This window comes from Nycticebus coucang, chromosome 11, assembly GCF_027406575.1.
Source record: "Nycticebus coucang isolate mNycCou1 chromosome 11, mNycCou1.pri, whole genome shotgun sequence".
NCBI classification, from domain to species: domain Eukaryota; kingdom Metazoa; phylum Chordata; class Mammalia; order Primates; family Lorisidae; genus Nycticebus; species Nycticebus coucang.
This window is the reverse complement of record NC_069790.1, coordinates 75,336,013-75,355,256: the sequence shown is the minus strand read 5'-3', so window position 1 is coordinate 75,355,256 and position 19,244 is coordinate 75,336,013. Positions and strand designations below refer to the sequence as shown.

Here is a 19,244-nt window from a genome sequence, read left to right as displayed (position 1 = left end):
TTTACATTCCAGAGTTTATTAAAAGAACTTTGCTTTTGTTCCCCTTTTCTTCCCCTGACAGTCTGAAAGCACCAGTCAAACACTGCTGCACTCTCTCCTATGTCACCTCACCAGAAGTTCAAGGTTGTGTGCACAGGGAGATGGTGACTGTCGCTAATTAGGACAGAGGAACACACCTGAATACTTAAAGACTCTAAAAGAGATGTAATTTAATCAGAAAGAGAAACTATAAAACGTGGCTAGATTTACATGTTTGTTGAACAGACATTTATATGTGGCTTTTTACAGCTATAAGAAAATCTCCCTCTCCCTCATCCCCCAGCACACGTACACACCAAACACATACTCTGACATCCTCCTTCATTACTGCTTGATGCCTAAATTCTATCCTCATAACGTTATTTCTTTTAAGAAAGTATTCTGCCTGTGGTCTCAGCTACTCAGGAGGCTGAGGTGGGAGGATAATCATGAGCCCAGGAGTTGGAGTGAGCTATCATCACACCACTGCACTCCAGCCTAGGCAACAGAGCAAGACTCCATCACCTTAAAAAAAAAAAAGGAAGAAAGAAAGTAAAGATTCTATCCATTTGAGAGGAATGTGCAAAACTGAACGTTGCCACATACACAGATTGACATACAGATTAATGCTGTAGAAAAACGTCTAGCATGAATAATAAGACCTGAGTAAAAGGAGGGCGTGGGAAATGTTTCAGGTCAGATGGCCACTGCATTGGCAGGTGGGCCTCTGACTTCTCTACCTGTTCTCTTGTAGGTGTGACCAGGGATACCAAGGCACTGAATGCCACCCCGAAGCTACACTGCCTTCCACAATCATGTCTGATTTCGAGAACCAGAATGGCTGGGAGTCTGACTGGCAGGAAGTCATTGGGGGAGAAATTGTAAAACCAGAACAAGGGTGTGGCGTCATCTCCTCCGGATCATCTCTGTACTTCAGCAAGGTATGGCCAGGGGCTGGGATAAGTCATCAGGGCAATGCTAATTTAGTAGGGGACTGCTTCACGGGGCAGTGTGAACCCTGAAAGCACAAATATGAAATGATGTTATTGTTCCCCATTTCCCTAGTTTTGACCAGGCTTTGTCAAATTCCCATCCTTTAACTCTTGTAGTTTTATAATTAGTTTTGGCTGCTACAACCCAGTTTAGGCCAGTTTAAAATTCCTACCCCTCTTGTACCTGGTCTAGATCCATTGCTTTCCTTCCCTGCAGTGCCAGCCAGGCTTGTGTCTGGAGGGTCTTTGAGTAAGGAAGTTTCTCACCTCTTCTCAGCCCGGCTTTTGGAGGGTGTGTCATGTGCAGGCCTGGGTAGGAGTGGTAGAGCTTAGACGTCAAAGGCTGTACTCTGGAGCCAGCCTGCCTGTTTCAGTCCATCTCTACCACTTCCTTGCTTGGTGACTTTTAACATACAACTTAACCTCCTGTGACTTAGCTTCCTCATCTGTGAAGTGGGCATAAAAAGAGTATCTGCTTCATTAGGGTTATTATGTAGATTGAGTTAATATCTGTAAATCATGCAGAACAGTCCTTAACATACAGAAAGCACTTTCATAGTGTGTATTAACTCTATCCGTTAATATCAGGCATGTGATTGGAGGAAGGTGGAACGATGGTGGAAGGATACAGAGCTGTCCTTGGTGAGCAGACATCTCACCCATTCTCATCTATTCTGGCTCAGTTTAGTGGCTGCTGTAGTGTTTACTGATGTGGGACCCTGCATACAAGTTTTCCTGCAGTATTCAGCTTCCGCAGTGGTGGTACCAGATTAGTTGTGCTGATGGGTAGATATCAACTAGGGACTGAGGTGCCAGCCTTGTCTTCCCTAGCCACAGTCCAGGCAGGTCCGGTCTCTAACCTGAGCAACATGCCTAACCCTAACTGTCAACATCTGTCTTTAGAATGTGGGGTGCTTAATACCACTTCTTTCCAGCAGGGAATAAGGTCACCAATTCTGGAACAATTGGAAATGTCCGACTTTATGTCCTGTAACAAAGAAGACAGGTGTGGGTGATATACCATAGGGCTGATAAGTTACTGAATCTGTTTGGGCAGAAATCCAAGACAAGTTAATTCATGCAAATGCAAAAATAGGTACATGTTTTGTTTTAAAGCAGGTACACAACAAAGAATCAGGAAGAAAACAAGATAGAGAATGGTAGAAAATTAGGCATGGAGTCCATTTAACAATATTTCCCATCCATTGACATTGAGGGTCCCCTGATCACTATTGTTAGAGATAACCATAATATAGTGAAGAAATGATCAATGTGCATTGAATACATCTGGATACACTGTATAATTGTGGAGAAAGGGGATAATTGTGCATCAGTTTTTTTTTTCAGCTTTTGGACGGCATACGGGGTCGGCGCCCTACCCCTTTGAGCCACAGGCGCTGCCCAATTGTGCATCAATTTTAAAAGGATATTATGAATCTTTCACAAATATGTACGCATACACCCCAGTAAATGTGTGTGCACGCTTATGTGCACACACATTTTAAATATTTAAAGGGTTGGGTTACGTATTAGTATTTCTACTTAACTCAAAGTGATCTCTGGGATAAGACTATTCAGGCTTCAGAATTCATTAGTTCTCCTTGCGAAGTTCTAACAACTCTCTGTATCTCAACTTTGTTGACTATAATGTCAGTATTGGAAGGAATAAGTGAGCTAATGCAGGTAAAGAATAAGAACTAGCAGTGGGAACATAGAAAGAGCTCAGTGATACCATAATGGCACTTAGAAGAATAAATTTCAAACTGATATCACTAAATATTTCTACATACGTGTCTTCCCCCAACTTAAAAATCATCATTTCAAAGGTAAAATTAGTCTCTTTCCCTCCCAATCCAGTTTTCCCCTTAGATTTTTAGGGGACTATCCCAGAGTTATTTTTTTTTTGCTTTTTTCTCTTGATTCAGTCAGAACTGTTGAGAATTCTAAGTGGGAGAAACTGTCTTGAGCAAAAAAGGGGAAGATTTAGTTCTTGCAATAAAAATACAGTCTCAGATGGAACTGGCCTCAGAGATATCTGGAGCCAGTTACTCAAATGCCCACAGAATTTAAGAGTAGATTCTATTTTCAAGTCAGCTGTCACTGATAGCCACAGGGTTTTCCAAGCAGCTCCAGTGTCCTGGGGAAAACGGTGTCCTGTGATTGGTACAGCCAGAGTCATAGACTCAGTTATTTGGCAGACAGGTGGGATGCACAGCTTGGCAGCCCCACCAGTGAGCATGGAGGGATGGAGAGCACTATCCTAGGTTAATCTATCTAAAAGTGCCTTTCTGTTCTTCCCCTCTCCTGTCACAAACATTCAGGCATTCAGGATACTCTTCAATACTTTCTGCCCTGACTACATAACTTATATTCATTTCTCAAGCATGAGCATTCTGTACAGCCAAGGCGCTCTCCTCACCACCCAGCGTTTTGCCAATTTCTCTGCATTGCATCAGGCCCCACTGTCCCCACCGTTACGCCTTCCATCTTCTCTGCATTCACATAAAACTTTCAGCATTCTGTTCAAATCCTGCTGCTTCCAGGAAGCTTTCTGGAGCTATACTGATTTCTGTTTCCTTAAAATTCCTCTCTCGTTTATACATATATAGTTTATATTTTTATTTTTGTCCTCACAGTATCCACCAAAATGCAGAGAGTCCCACTGACCAAGCTGAACTCTAGATAAGATGTTCACCTCAGAAATGCATGCTATGTGCTAGGTGTTTATAATTAAGTCAACAAATACTCCTGAGGCTACACAAACAGGAAAAATTAGTAAGTGGTCGTGTCACCAAATGGAGTTCAGCAAGGCACCAGGACTTGATTTGCAGCTCTCATTTGGTATCACTGTCTCTGCCACAAGTCTGAGGATCCTTCCACATTTGTTTATGTAACACATGGTGTTCAGCCTGTTGTAATTGTTGAAGGAATGAATGAATAAATGAAATTAAGAAAGAAAAGTGGTGAACAAAAGACTCTAAAGAAACAGTTATTTTCAAATAAATAATTGAATTGCTTCTCACCCTTTTGGCTAAGATTGAGTATAGAATTTTCTGGTAGCATTTTGATTAATTTTAAAAGACTTTAATAGAAAGCAAACAGTGGATATTCAGGAAGTGTTTTAAAGATTTTGTTATAAAGGGTTTAGATTCTGAAAGCACAACCTGTTAAAACTTGTTGTACATGTATTTTAGCTAAACCCTTAAAGCAATGAAATATTTTAACCTAGAATTTTTGGGGAAAATTGGAGGGCATTTTTCATAGTCCAGGAATGAAACAACGTATTACTCCAACACACAGCATTACACAAGTCTACACACACACATATAAATACATTGAATTCACAGAAAGACTTCAAAGCGTATGTTCCATCAAATTCTAAATTCTGTCAAAAACTTTGCCACATGGCATTTCCCTTTTCTTTTTTCTTCCTTTAAAACAACGTTCAGGATTTCACATCACTGAACAAAGAATATGATTTGTGCTATTCTTTGGGGGAAAAAACACATTCAATGCCAAATTATGCATTTGTGTGTTATTTTCCACCATTTATAAAAATCCCACAAAATGCTCCTTCAAAACTATGTAGACTAACACCCTCATCTCCTGGAAAAACAATACTGTTCTGTGAATTTCACAATAGAAAAATCATTGCAACCAACTAATTGTGATAATTGGATTTTTATAATTCTTCTCACCTTAGAGCTGTATCCTTCTGGCTCATTTCCACATGCCAGTTTTTCAGAGAAGTTTGCTGAATTGTAATTAATCTGTTAGATTCTGTAGTTTTTCTCCCCAAAGTCATTTTCCCTGTAATGATCGGAAGACATGAAAATACTAGGATTTCTAAGGTATTTCTCGTTTATAATATTTCAGATCAACAAGAAAAATTAAAAGTACATATGAACATGTTGGAAATACATATTACTTATAAGATTTCCTCAAATAAATACTTAAAATTTAGATTTCCAAAGACTCTCTAAGTTTCTGAACTGAATGAACTTCAGTTCTCATTTTTCTAGCTTTCTCATTTATATTGAAATCTCTTAATTGGGTTTAAACCTTTCAACAGCAGTGTACTCTTTTAATTAGCTCCAAGTACTTCCCCTGTGACTTCTAAAAACTGAAACCCTCTCTTAATCGACTTAGTGGATTAAAGTAGAGTTTAAATTACATACATAAGTGTGGGGGCCATTTTTCTCTAATACTACGTATACTATCTCAGTTTTTCTTCTCTATTCTTTATTGAACTCTTTGGGAGCTCTCCAAGACCAATTCAGAGAAGTCCATGGATGAGCTTGGCGGAAACTGTCTGGCTGGAAGAATCTCATAAGCAAACCCCTTTACGATCCCATTAGCATGAAATCATGTAGGCACCACAGAAATGATGACAAACCTTGGTTATTTTGTATCTAACACCTCACAACAGGACAGTGGCCTACAGGGGACGCTAAGCAAAGGAATTGAGGGACTGGATTTAAGGAAATTACTAACACGTTTTGGACACAAAAAGACCCTTGTTAGTTGCAGAAACTTACTTGAATAATCTCTCCCAATCTCTCTATTGAGAGAGTGTGAAAGACAGACAGACAGACATTGGAGCTTGAGTGACCAAAGTACTCTTTTCTTTTTGTCAAGAGGTTTCTGTCTTGCCTGGCTTACTTTAGGCTCATGGACTTATCTCTGTGGGAAAGCATGCTGTGTGCCAGGTAAGTTACAGACAGCATGTTATTTCACATAATTGTCATAACACCCTATGAGGAGCGTCCGTTGTCCATATTGTACACTTGAGGAAAATAAAAGCTCAGAAAGGTTACCCCATTAGTGAACATTAGGAATAATGAGCTCAGATGCAAACCCAGCTCCAAATGATTTCAAAGTATATAATCTTTCTTCTCCGTTACTCTGCCTAGAAGAGATTTACAAAGCGAGGACTAGAAGTGTTTTAATTAAAATTAATTTTGCTTTATCTTTTAAAATTTCCAGGTGCTCTTTTGTATAATTAGCAATTTCCAAGGGTCTCCTAGCCAAGTCTGGGAATCAGTGATGTAGAGATTGGGTAAATGTATCCAGGAACAATTACCATAGCCAGAGCAGAGGTAACTACAGGGCGTAACTTTCTCCTTTCAGCAATGAATGGAGATAAACCATCTCCACATGGTGCTAGGTCGCTAATGTGATTTTTTTTTTCTTTTTTTTTGTAGAGACAGAGTCTCACTGTACCACCCTCGGTAGAGTGCCGTGGCGTCACACGGCTCACAGGTGATGCCACGGCAACCTCTAACTCTTGAGCTTACGCGATTCTCTTGCCTCAGTCTCCCAAGCAGCTGGGACTACAGGCGCCCGCCACAACACCCAGCTATTTTTTTGTTGCAGTTTGGCCGGGGCTGGGTTTGAACCCGCCACCCTCAGCATATGGGGCCGGCGCCCTACTCACTGAGCCACAGGCGCCGCCCCGCTCATGTGATTTTGAAACCAAAACAAAATGCCAGAGAACTTCCAGATCAGTGAATATATAATTCTAAGATTCTTCTGGATTTTGTTTTGTTTTGTTTTTTGAAAGGCTGGGAAAAGACAGTTGGTGAGCTGGGATCTGGATACTTCTTGGGTGGACTTTGTCCAGTTCTACATCCAAATAGGTGGAGAGAGTGCCTCATGCAACAAGCCTGACAGCAGAGAGGAGGGCGTCCTCCTCCAGTACAGCAACAATGGGGGCATCCAGTGGCACCTGCTGGCCGAGATGTACTTCTCAGACTTCAGCAGACCCAGGTAACCCCCCACCTGATGGGCCTTCCAGTGGTTTCCAGGAGTGATAAAGATTAAATTGTTGATAAGTAGCCCAAGTGCCCATTGACCCATGAATGGATTAATAAATTGTGGTATATGTATACCATGGAATACTATGCAGCAGTAAAAAAATGGAGACTTTACCTCTTTTATGTTTACATGGATGAACTGGAGAATATTCTTCTTAGTAAAGTATCTCAGGAATGGAAAAAAAAAATCCAATGTACTCAGTACTACTGTGAAACCAATTTATAATAACTCAAACTTGCATATGAAAAATGAAACACAATTTTAGCCTAAGATGCAGGAGGGAAAAGAGGGAGAGAGTTTGGGAGGGGGGGGAGGGAGAGTAGGGGATAGTAGGGGGACCACAACTGTGGAACACATTGCAAGTACAAGTTGGATCTATCATGTGTAGAGCACAAATGTCCTAATGTTATAATTGGGTAAAGGAGGTGAAAGCTATATTGATTAGTATGACGTAAGCATTCCAATTTATACAAATAATCAACACACTGAAATCAGCATAAATGTATTTATGATCTATGTGCAAAAGACTTCATAAAAAAATAAAATAAAATAAATTGCTGATAAGTGAGGTGATGGTTATGTTAACCAGTTTGATGTAAGATTTCCACACTGGATATCAAATCAACACATTTTACCCCATAAATGCATTAATGTATAGTTATGATTTATTAAAAAATAAAATAAAATAAATAAGAAGTCATGGAAAGAACTAAAAAAAATTGTTGGTCTATTTCTACAATGTTAACTGTGGTAATAATAGACAAATTCATAAATATTTAATGTGAATGATGCCCCAAGATATAAAAATTTCATTTTGTTTAAAGTGACTGGACAGAAAGCATTGTATTCATATTTGAATCTTTAAAGACATTGAAAATAATTGTGACTAAAAGAAATGTAAGATGAGTGACCACTGACCACTGTTTACCCAAAGAAACTGTGATGGAGGGATGGTCCAAGCTCATTTTTCTCCTTGCAGTTTGGTTTATTTGCTTTTAATGCCCACACAAAGTATGCTTAGTTGTTAGATTTAACAATGAGATGGGTTTTTCTGTTAAAATTTTTTACATGGCTGCACTCAAGGCTGGTCCTAGACAGTCTATGAGTAAGTCTTAAATTTTGCACTGGCCCATCACGGTCTTTATTTTGATACATAGAGAGGACCGAGTGAGCTCCTCCAAGATGCAGGGTAATAGACAGGAAATTGATAATGGTGCCCAGTGGTTTAAACAATGATTTTAAATAACTCAAATTCTTTACTCCAAGCAATATGAGAACCTGAAATTATTTAGAGTTCAGTAAAATGTCCAAAAAAATATATAGGCAAACAAAAACTTAATGGCTTCTTCAACTCCCAGACATAAAATGTTTAGTTTTAACAGAAGTAATTCACGTGGACTTGTGAAGTCTATGAACTGCCTCAAATACTGTGCAAAATAGTTTACTTACAGGATGTTTATGAAAGGCCAGAAAATGTCACCAGATTCTCATAGAGTTCTGTTACACTAAAAAGGTTAAGAAATTGTGAGTTGGAGGATATGGGGGAAAGACCCCATTTATGGTGGCAAATGCAAAAATAAATGTAAGAAATAAGCAATACTGAGAATGTGAAGAAAACTACAAAACTTTTTTTTTTTTTTTTTGAGACAGAGTCCTACTTTATTACCCTCGGTAGAGTGCTGTAGCATCTTAGCTCACAGCAACCTCAAACTCTTGGCCTTAAGCGATCCTCTTGCCTCATCCTCCCTGGTAGCTGGGACTACAGGTGCCCGCCACAATGCTAGGCTATTTTTTTACAGACAGGATCTCACTCTTGCTCAGGCTGGTCTTGAACTCATAAACTCAGGAAATCCAACTGCCTCAGCCTCCTAGAGTGCTAGGATTACAGGAGTGAGCCACCACACTTGACCCTAAAACTATAAAACTAAAATTTCCTTCAGAGACACAGCGCAAAAAAAAACTGGAAAATAATCCAAAATCTCTGTATAGAAAAACTGAGTATTGTGTTATGAAGATGGCTCTTAATTTATGTTTAATTCAATTTCAATCAAACTTTGCAGGGAGCTTTAGAAATATAAGCTGGGAGTTCAATGGCATGATAATAGCTCACTATAGCCTCCGACTCCTAGGCTCAAGGCTATCCTCTTACCTCAGCCTCCCAAGTAGAGGCTACTACACATATATGCCACTGCACCTGGCTATTTTTTTTTTTTTTTTTTTTTTTGTAGAGAGGGAGTCTTGCTATGTTGCCTAAGCTACTCTCAAACTCCCAGTCTCAAGCAATCCTTTTGTTTTGGACCCCCGAACAAGTGATCATTTTTTAGTGACAACAAGTGCTATCTCCACATGAGAGTAGCATGACAGGTGTCTTCACAGCATTCTACAAACCCAAAGGAATTTGGAAAAATCAAGAGCCTTAAACATGACCAGTTTATTTGACTGGGTAATTCCATTTGTAGGAATCTTCCCTAAAGAAATAAACTGAAGTGTAGATAAAGCTTTATGCATATAGATTTTTTATCACAGACTTATTTATAATAGAGAAAGGTGAAATAAATATTAATAGCATGTCTCTGTGATGATAAATTATATGGACAGTAAAATGATCTTAAGAAATAATTTTACTGACATGAGAATGTGTTTATGATATATGTTAAGTTTTAAAATGTAAGATACCAATTATACATACAAAGCCTCACCTACATAAAAGAAAACAAGCTGTGACAATACAGATCAAAATGTTCACAGAGGCCAAACCCATGCTGTATACTATGGATAATTTACATTTAATTTTTAATGCATATTTATGGTTTTCTGCAATAAGCAAGAATAGCTTTGAAAAAATTTTAAGTGCTATTTTAATGTAAGGCATACAAAGTAGCAGTTTTTTCCTGGGATACCTTGAAAAAGTTATAACCATTTTTATGGTAGTCAAAAGTCATACTTTAGTGTAACTCAGTTAAAATATTTTCTCCCTCTCTAAAAAATGCAATTCCAAATGAAATAAACATGACCACACCTCAACTTTCTACATGGTTAATCCTCTTGTCTGATTTGTCCAAAGTTTGCTACTTTTCAAAAATAGGAAGAGATGAAACAAAACTAAATTTTCTCTTGTTGTTACCTTGTTCTTTTAACAGCCGCTAGGAAAAATATGGTTTTTCCTTTCTCAGCCATAAATGATTTGCTTGCTTTCCTGCAGATTTGTCTATCTGGAGCTTCCAGCTGCTGCCAAGACTCCTTGCACCAGGTTCCGCTGGTGGCAGCCCGTGTTCTCGGGGGAGGACTATGACCAGTGGGCAGTCGATGACATCATCATTCTGTCAGAAAAGCAGAAGCAGATCATCCCAGTGATCAACCCAACGTTACCCCAGGTATTTCTCATACATCCAGACTCCAAGAAGACAAAGCTTTGGAAAGTAAATGGGATTAAGTAACTCGTTTTCTTAAGGATTTAGTTCTTAAAACTGAATGTTTTAAGTGCTTACACTTAATTTCTTGAAACCTCTCATATGGCACTAGCTAACAGATTATTTAGATGCAAAAAAGACTGAAGTCTAAGTCATCAAGCAGAATTGTTAGTGTGTTTATTAAATGATTAGATACACAGGGGCAAAATATTTTCAGAAATATTAAAGAAACTATTTAAAGAAAAATAGTGAATTTAGAGATTCTTCTGTATTTTCCTAGAAATGCAGGTGGTACATGGCCCAGCATGTCATGAACTGAAAATTCCTTTCTTGTTTTCAAACCTATCAAATTGCCTTTCTTTGTTTGTATTGTTTCTATTAGAACTTTTATGAGAAGCCAGCTTTTGATTACCCTATGAATCAAATGAGTGTGTGGTTGATGTTGGCTAATGAAGGAATGGTTAAAAATGAAACATTCTGTGCTGCCACACCCTCAGCCATGGTATTTGGAAAATCAGATGGAGATCGATTTGCAGTAACTCGGGATTTGACCCTGAAACCTGGATATGTACTACAGTTCAAGGTATTTATGTACAAACTTCTTCCCAGAGCAGATTAAAGAGCCATACATTCTAAAGATTTATAAGTGAAACAAGAACACAAATTTTTCATATTCTGTCAAGGAAGGGACTCACTTGAAAGAAGGTTAAACAATCTTGTAACTCTAAAGCTTTTCAGCTCTACTCATAAGGAAAACAGCTCATTCATCCCAGAAATTGTGGTCATAGGATTGTATTTCTGTAAGTGCTTATGGAATGCTACCAGACTTCAAAATCAAATTGACTTTTGGGACTTCCCTCTGATTGCGACTTATTGAATTCCATGCTTCTGAATGGTGATAGATAAGTTCTTCTATTCAGCATACTATAGGTTTTGGACTTACGAGTTATTTTATGCTTTTACATAGGATTTTCAAACAATTTGTCTTCCTTAAATTCGGTACATTGTTACTTTAATGATCATTCTTCTCTTAAAAGCTTGTTTTTCAGCTCTGTGTTAACCTTTCAACATGTATTGCAAGTATCTACTTTGACAAGCTCTCGTTTCAGAACCTAATCAAAATTTCATTGTGTTTATAATAAAATCCCATTGGTGAATTCTGGGGTTGAAAGTAATGCAGTTTTAATGAGCCAGCACAACTACACGGTCCTTACATAACGGCAGGATGCAGATGCTGAATAATTTACAAATGGAATTATTAAAGAGATCAGATGTTTATAGGCAGCTCTTCAAATATAATTTTCACAGGTCCATAAACAAGGAAGTTAGTCATAAATAATATGATTAGGAAAATGTTATCCTTCCTTGTTTAGATTCAGATGCTAAATTGCCATGAAGAAACATATCAATAACAGTATATGAACCTAGATTAGTTTGTTGATACCACCTAAAATGGTAACAAAATAACATTAATATAAAATATTTCAAGAATACTATGATATTTCTCATCTGATATCTTTTTATGTAGTCAGTCACAAAATCACGGTAGCATAGGTGTTAAAGTCTGTAAGGTGATATTCTGAAGTTTAAAAAATCTAAATAAGGGCCGCGCCTGTGGCTCAAGGAGTAGGGCGCCGGTCCCATATGCTGGAGGTGGTGGGTTCAAACCCAGCCCTGGCCAAAAAAAAAAAAAAAAAAAAACTCTAAATAAAGAAAACATAGTTAAATATTTCAAGTACTTAAACCATAAGCAAAAATGCATAACACTTATGAAAAATAATAATTCTCACTGTTAATTCTAGTGTCATTCTCTTAATTCTATTACCAGTTAATAGTAAGAATGGAATCACTCAGGGATTGATTTGAAAACTGTATACAAGAATTTTTGGTATCATTTGTACAAAAATACACAGTGGTGGTAAATTTTCTGTGACTGCTACTGTGTGACAAACACTAGATGCTAAGAATATAGAAATTAAAAATATGGCTCTGGGCCTCAAGGAATTCAGGACCTATGATGTGAAACTCACAGGACAGTCACAGGAATGCTGTAGGGAGGACCCTGCATGTAGTCTCACGTGATAGGTGCTCAAAAAATATGTTAGGTGAGGGCAGCGTCTGTGGCTCAAAGGAGTAGGGCTCCGGCCCCATATGCCAGAGGTAGCAGGTTCAAACCCAGCCCCGGCCAAAAACTGCAAAAAAAAAAAAAAAATTTAGGTGAATAAATGGATGGATGGATGCATGAATTGAAATTAGAAGTCTCTGGAAATACAGAGAGACTTAGCCAGCTGAAGAATGGGGGAGGGGAGGAATTCCAGTTAAAGAGAACAGAATGAGACAATACATGAAAATATGAGAAAGTACAAGTTTCCAACTTTGAGGACTATCAAGTATGCACAGTAGAGGTGAGAAGGCTTGTCCTGGTTGGCATTATATGCTATGTCATATTACTTGCTCGTTAACTAAAGAGCAATGAGTCAGGGAAGATGTTTAATCCATTGAGTGCCAGAATCAGACCTGTGTTTTAGAAGTATCATTCTGGCAATAGTATGGGTGTTGCCTTAACAGAAGAAATTAGAATCAGCAAGTATATTCCTTCATTCATCAGGTATTTCTAAAACCTCTATGTTCCAAGCACGTTTCTAGGCTATGAAAATAAAAAAACTATAAATGGCCAGGAAATCAGTTAGATTACCAAATGCATAAGCATAAGCCATGTTCACATGGGCTTACCCAGAAGCACATGGACAGAGCTAGTGGTACACTCAGATAGTGCTTACAGGGCTGTTTCTGTTAACCTGGAGTAAGGGGCCAAAGTCTGGGAAAGACTTGCCTTATGATGTATTGGTACCTATATGGAGGAAAAGGCTCCACAAGGGTGCAGAGTCGATCCAAAAAAAGGAAGGGATTACAAGATGCAGGCAACAAAAAACAAAATAAAGACATTGTGTTATAGCAGAAAAAAAAAAAAAGAAAAGAAACACAAATAAGAGTATGTGGAGCAGGGTGATGGAAGATGGTTACCATTTTATAAAGGGTTGGTGGATTGGCCTCACTAATGAAAGAACATTTAACCCACAACATATAGAAAGCGAAGGAGTAAGTCATGCAACTCTCTGGGCAAGATCATTCCAGGAACAGGCAACAAAAAGTACCAACATCTTGAGGAGAGAGTGTTGTTGGAAAGGTTTTAGAAACCGCGTGGATGCCTTTTGGCCAGGGTAGAGAAAGTGGACGTGGGGACATGTAGAAAAAAGTAAGGTCAGACTTTAACTTCTGTTCTAAATGAAATGGCCAGCAGAGGGGTGACATGCTCTGACATAGGCTCTTACAGAATAGATCTGGTAACTGTGTTGGGTTGCACCAGGTCAGGGGCAGAAACAGAGAGACCAGTTAGGCAGCTGTTGTAGTGACCCAAGTACAAGATGATGGGACCTGTGTCATAATGGAGGAGGCAGAGAGAAGTGGTCAGATTTTAAAATATATTTTGAGGAAAGTAAGGGTGCTAGAGCTGTAATCAAAGTCAGAAATGAGAAAGCCCAATAAAAACACAAAATGGATTGTAAAGAGAAGTAACTGGGTCTGAGAGATGTTAATAGTTTCCAGGTTCTTGTGACCCACTGGGGAATAGAATGGATTCTAGAACGAGTCCCACATGTCTGGCTCTAGTCACTGAAATACTGGCAGAGGAGGATTTGTTTTAGGGAGGTGGATGATAAGAACTGCGTAGACGTGTGGAGTCAGGGGTGCCTATGGGTGGCTGAAATGGAAAAGAACAGGAAGCTGAAATGTACATTTGTCCAGAGAGCAGGAGAGAGAGGCTGCATTGGGAGTCAAGGGTATTCAGAAGGAACTTGAGGTTATAATTATGAATGAGGTCAGGGAGCATGCATGCAGTAAAAAGATCAGAAAGCCAAGAATTGAATCTTGGAAAACACCACCACTTACAAGGCAAACTAGGCAGTCAAAAAAAGAAAAAGTTAACCTGGATGGAAGTGGAAGACATTATTCTTAGTAAAGCATCACAAGAATGGAGAAGCATGAATCCTATGTACTCAATTTTGATATGAGGACAATTAATGACAATTAAGGTTATGGGGGGGAAGCAGAAAGAGGGACGGAGGGAGGGGGGTGGGGCCTTGGTGTGTGTCACACTTTATGGGGGCAAGACATGATTGCAAGAGGGACTTTACCTAACAATTGCAATCAGTGTAACCTGGCTTATTGTACCCTCAATGAATCACCAACCATAAAAAATAAAAAAAAATAAAAAATAAAAAGTTGTAGACGGTGTTAGAAGCAACAGAGAAAAAAAGGATTAAATTTTCCCATTGGATTTAATTAGATAGACGTCTCTCTGGCACTTTCACTGGTGTGGTAGCAGCAAAAGTCAGATTATAATGGGTTAAAAAATGTTGAATAAAGAAGCCTACCTAGGGCGGCGCCTGTGGCTCAAGGAGTAGGGCGCCGGTCCTATATATGCCGTAGGTGGCGGGTTCAAACCCAGCCCCAGCCAAAAACCACAAAAAAAAAAAAAAAAAAGAAGAAGCGTACCTAATGAAAACGGCCTTTCTCTCAACCTGGTTAGCTGCATAGTTAGAGGCAGACCAAAATCAGGGAGAATTTTTATTTTCTTCTGTTCTGCTTTTAATGGTAGAATAAATTTAAGCATATGTATCTGATGCTTTGAGACTACCCAAGTAAATATTTGTTGAAGCTATGAATACATCTTAAATGGAAAGTTTAAGATAAGTTATATATTTAATACACCCAAGAGAATGTCTACACCATTCCATTAACCTGATTTCTGAAGCACAAACTTGTCACAGAACTCAGAGTTGCAATGACTTGTCTGCTTTGGAAACAGATGAAAAGCCGTGTGTGCCCAGTATAGCTCTTCTCACCACAGGCCAACCCAAGGCCATCCTTACCAATGAGTAATGCAATAATAAAAGTAATTCGTGATACAAGAGTTCAATCGTACATCTGAGAGACTCAAATCTTTAATTATATTCTTGAAGTTTGGCTATATAAACTTGGATAAATGAGTCACAGTGTAATTTCTACTAGCCAAATTGTAAATCCTTCTGAGGGATAGTTTCTATCTCTGAGTATGGAAATAAGGAAGATGTAAAAATCTTTTTAAAAACTAGATAAAGCTGTCTTACAATCCCAAGGGTTCACTAGTTGACTTCTTGAGCTCTAATCCAATAGTATTATCCTATGACTCCTCCTTTATTTCATTCTTTATCCCTTGGTCATGATCATGCTCTTTTGATTCCTCATTTCAATTTTCCTTCCATAAAATTTGACGTGGCTACTCTTTTTTTTTTTTTTTTTTAGAAACAGAGTGTCACTTTGTTGCCCTCGGTAGAGTGCTGTGGTGTCACAGCTCACAGCAACTTCTAGCCCTTGGGCTTAGGCAATTCTCTTCCCTCAACATCCCGAGTGGCTGGGACTACAGGCACCCGTCACCCGCCACAGCGCCCGGCTATTTTTTGTTGCAGTTTGACCAGGGCTGGATTTGAACCCTCCACCCTCGGTATATGGGGCCGGCGCCCTACCACTGAGCCACAGGTGCCGCCCTGACTTGGCTACTCTTACTTATAAAGTCTTATACAACAAAATCATATGGTGGCTCTCCACCCAACAAATGAAATAAGATATGAATTAACCATTCATATAAAATAAATGTAATTAAATAAATATCATTTATAATACTATATATAATAAAAAGAATTTTACATTTACAATTGTGAGGGAATAATAACCTAAAACAGTAGTAAAATTTATTTCTACATTTATTAATTCAGAAAGAAACTATGTTAAACTGTAATGCTGTCCAGTGCTATGATTCATTTGAACTCAACTGATACAAAATGAACACATATAACTAGAATATTCCTACATTTTGTCTCAGTAATTCCTACTCCTAGGGATTTATCTGATTATAACAATTCAATTGAAGAAAAACAGATATGTTTTTAGCATGCTCCATATAATAATAAAATTATGTTAAATAGAAAGTAGGAGGAATGTTCTAGAAGTATGATTACTTCGACTATATGACCAACATATATACTTCCCTGTAGAGATTAGAAGAAAACATGGAAAAATAAATACAGTTTTACTGAGGCAACTTAAGTTGCATTTTTACAGTCTTTTTAAATGTTATTAATCCTATGGTGATAATCTTCCACGTGAGTGCACAGAACAGCAATAGTTTTATTTCTGGATTATGTTGCTTATCTGATGCTCTTTCATCTAAGTTGAAAATGATTTCTTACTATTCTTGGCAAGAAAACAGAATAAAGATGCTTATTCCACTGAAAGCAGAGAGGACAGCCCTCTTTCTAGGTAGCCTTCCTATGCCGGAGAATGCGGCTGCCTCTCCTTCTGCTTCCCTCTGTTTATACCCTCTGGGCAGGTGAAGAAAATAGTTTATTGGAGTCTTATATTTGACCTGTACTAAAGAACCACAGACCCTGATTCTCTCTTCTCTTCTATAATCCCAAGAAATTCACAACATGAGTAGCTGGTCCAGTTTTCTGTGAAAAAGTGCCTATTGCTTGCCTAAACAAAGAATTACAGAATCTATGGCAGGGTCTTGGTTGGGACTGAGCTGCTCCGGCCTTATCATGGTAAACATAACGCAGACTCACTGAAGGCGCCCTGGCTGCTCTAGGTACCTCTTTTGTTGAATGATGATTGGGAACCAAAACCTTATATAATTCTGTCTTTCCTTTACCAGCTAAACATAGCGTGTGCCAGTCAATTCAGCAGTACCGCCCCAGTTCTTCTTCAGTACTCCCACGATGCTGGTATGTCCTGGTCTCTGGTGAAAGAAGGCTGTTACCCAGCTTCTGCAGGCAAAGGATGTGAAGGAAACTCCAGAGAACTGAGTGAGCCCACCATCTATCACACAGGGGACTTTGAAGAATGGACGAGAATCACTATTGTTATTCCCAGGTCACTTGCATCCAGGTAAAGTAATCATTCTCATTGGGTTTGGGCCAAAGCACACAATCCCAAATGCCGTAATGGCAAATGTTGAAAGCCCCAAAGATCAAAATCCCAAAAATATAATTCTGAAAAAATAAGCTTTTAATTCTTTAAAAGACAGAAACATGTAAAAACATAACAGAACACTTCATAGGGTGCTTTACACAATGAATCAGGAGATAAGAACATACACGTCTTTGCAAGCATAAACTCTCGGATAAACTGAATGCAGTTGCATGGATGTAACAGTCGCGAGCAGAAAAACCATATTCATAAAGAAATGGGTCAAAAAGCAAAACGTATGAATGCATATCGCTATGGTCGATGATTGTGTGTGCACCTTCATAACTATTCTCATTTGAAATACCTTGACAGGCAGCCAAAGTCTTTTGATGAAAAGGATCAAAGACCATGATGGGTCACCACCACATACACAGTCATCGAAAGAGCAGAGGTCTCAAGAAGTTTTATCTTTCACAAACACATGTGTACAAAAAGGATATCTCTTCATTTATTGAGGAAGTTTTCAACACTTTTATGTACATGCATAATGCTTGCACACAAAGTAATGATGACACACTTTCATAGAGCCAGGTTTTCAAAAGAATGCAGAAAGCAAATTAGAACTCTCTAGAAGTCCGTACACAATTTATACCTCCAGTATAGGAAATGATGCAAAGATGAAATACTTAGCATCGCAAATTGGTGCTCTGTGTGAGGGAGCAGAAGCTGTACGTGACTGAGTAATTTGGAAGGAGAAGTTTCTTGTGTTTTTTGCCTGTATTTCCACTTTTTCTGTGATCTTCAAAATACTTGCTGCACTTATATTTTAAGAACGGTTGTGGTCTACCAATTTTGTAAGTGTACACTATCCATTTCAAAGTCTGGTTATTGGTCAGCCACAACCATTAAGCAATTTTCTGCTTTGGCAGCACCAATTAGCTTTTAACATTTTATCCCTTTCACCATTAAGTAGCTTCACACACTTACTGCGGACTTCTTGCAAGGGAACAGTGTCACAGATGTCTCCAATTGTGTTGTATACAGTACAGTAAGAGGGAATGATATTTGACCTCCAAATCCCAAATCTGTGTTAGAGTTCTCCAGAAAGACAGAAACAATCAGATATGTATATAGACATTTGAGAAGGGATTTTTTAGGAGAAGTTAGCTCCCACAATTATGGTGGCTGAGAAGTCTCATTATAGCCAGTCTGCAAGTTGGAGAGCCTGGAATGCTGGTAGAATGACTCACTCCAAATCCCTCAGCAGCCTGGAAGCTGATGGTGTGACTTTCAGGCTACTGGTGTAAGTCCTGGAGTCCAAAGGCCAGAGAGCCTAGAATTCTGTTGTCAAAGCAGCAGAAGAGACTCTGTCCCTGCTTGCAGAGAGAAGCCAGTTTTCCTTCTGCCTGTTCTCTGTGGCCCAGGTGATCCGATAGTGCCGTCCAGCATTGCAGGCAGATCCTTCGCATGTGCTCCTCCCAGGCACAAACTCATCTCCCGGGGAAACCCCCTTACAGGCACAGCCAAAATAACGCTTTATAGGTTCCAGGTATTCTTCAATCCAGTGAAGTAGACACCTAAATGGAGTCTGCCTCTTGTCAGCATGGCACCCACACACTTCTCCTTCAAGTGAAGACAATGGCAAGGCAGAAGTTGTACCCAAAACGATGCCACCAGCACGTGCTGCTATCCTGCGAACTCCCGCCAACGCACTGACCTCTTCCCTAGGACTTAGTTTTCACGGTTTCAATATTTAGGATTTTAATTTGGGGGGATTGTGATTTTGGAGATTTTACACATTAGGAATTTTGGACTTGGCTGGTCGCCTCAGTGGTTAGAATGCCGGCCCTGTGCACCAGGGTGGCGGGTTTGAACCTGGCCCAGACCTGCTTAACAAAAAAAAAAAAAAAAAGAAAGAGAGAGAGAAATTTTAGACTTTAGGGAATTTTTTGATCTTTGAGGATTTTAACATTCAAGATTGTGTCTTTCAAGATTATGATCA

The 19,244-nt window shown here is 38.9% G+C and overlaps 1 protein-coding gene across 1 annotated transcript in view; it reads left to right on the top strand.

Moving 5' to 3' along the window:
* Positions 1 to 19,244, top strand: part of RELN (reelin) — a 533,405-nt gene that overhangs the window by 389,798 nt on the left and 124,363 nt on the right. The window contains exons 24-28 of the mRNA XM_053609340.1: positions 773 to 959; positions 6,574 to 6,779; positions 10,030 to 10,201; positions 10,620 to 10,820; positions 16,989 to 17,221. Coding sequence (XP_053465315.1) covers positions 773 to 959; positions 6,574 to 6,779; positions 10,030 to 10,201; positions 10,620 to 10,820; positions 16,989 to 17,221 — 999 coding nt within the window. The remainder of the gene's footprint in view (positions 1 to 772; positions 960 to 6,573; positions 6,780 to 10,029; positions 10,202 to 10,619; positions 10,821 to 16,988; positions 17,222 to 19,244) is intronic.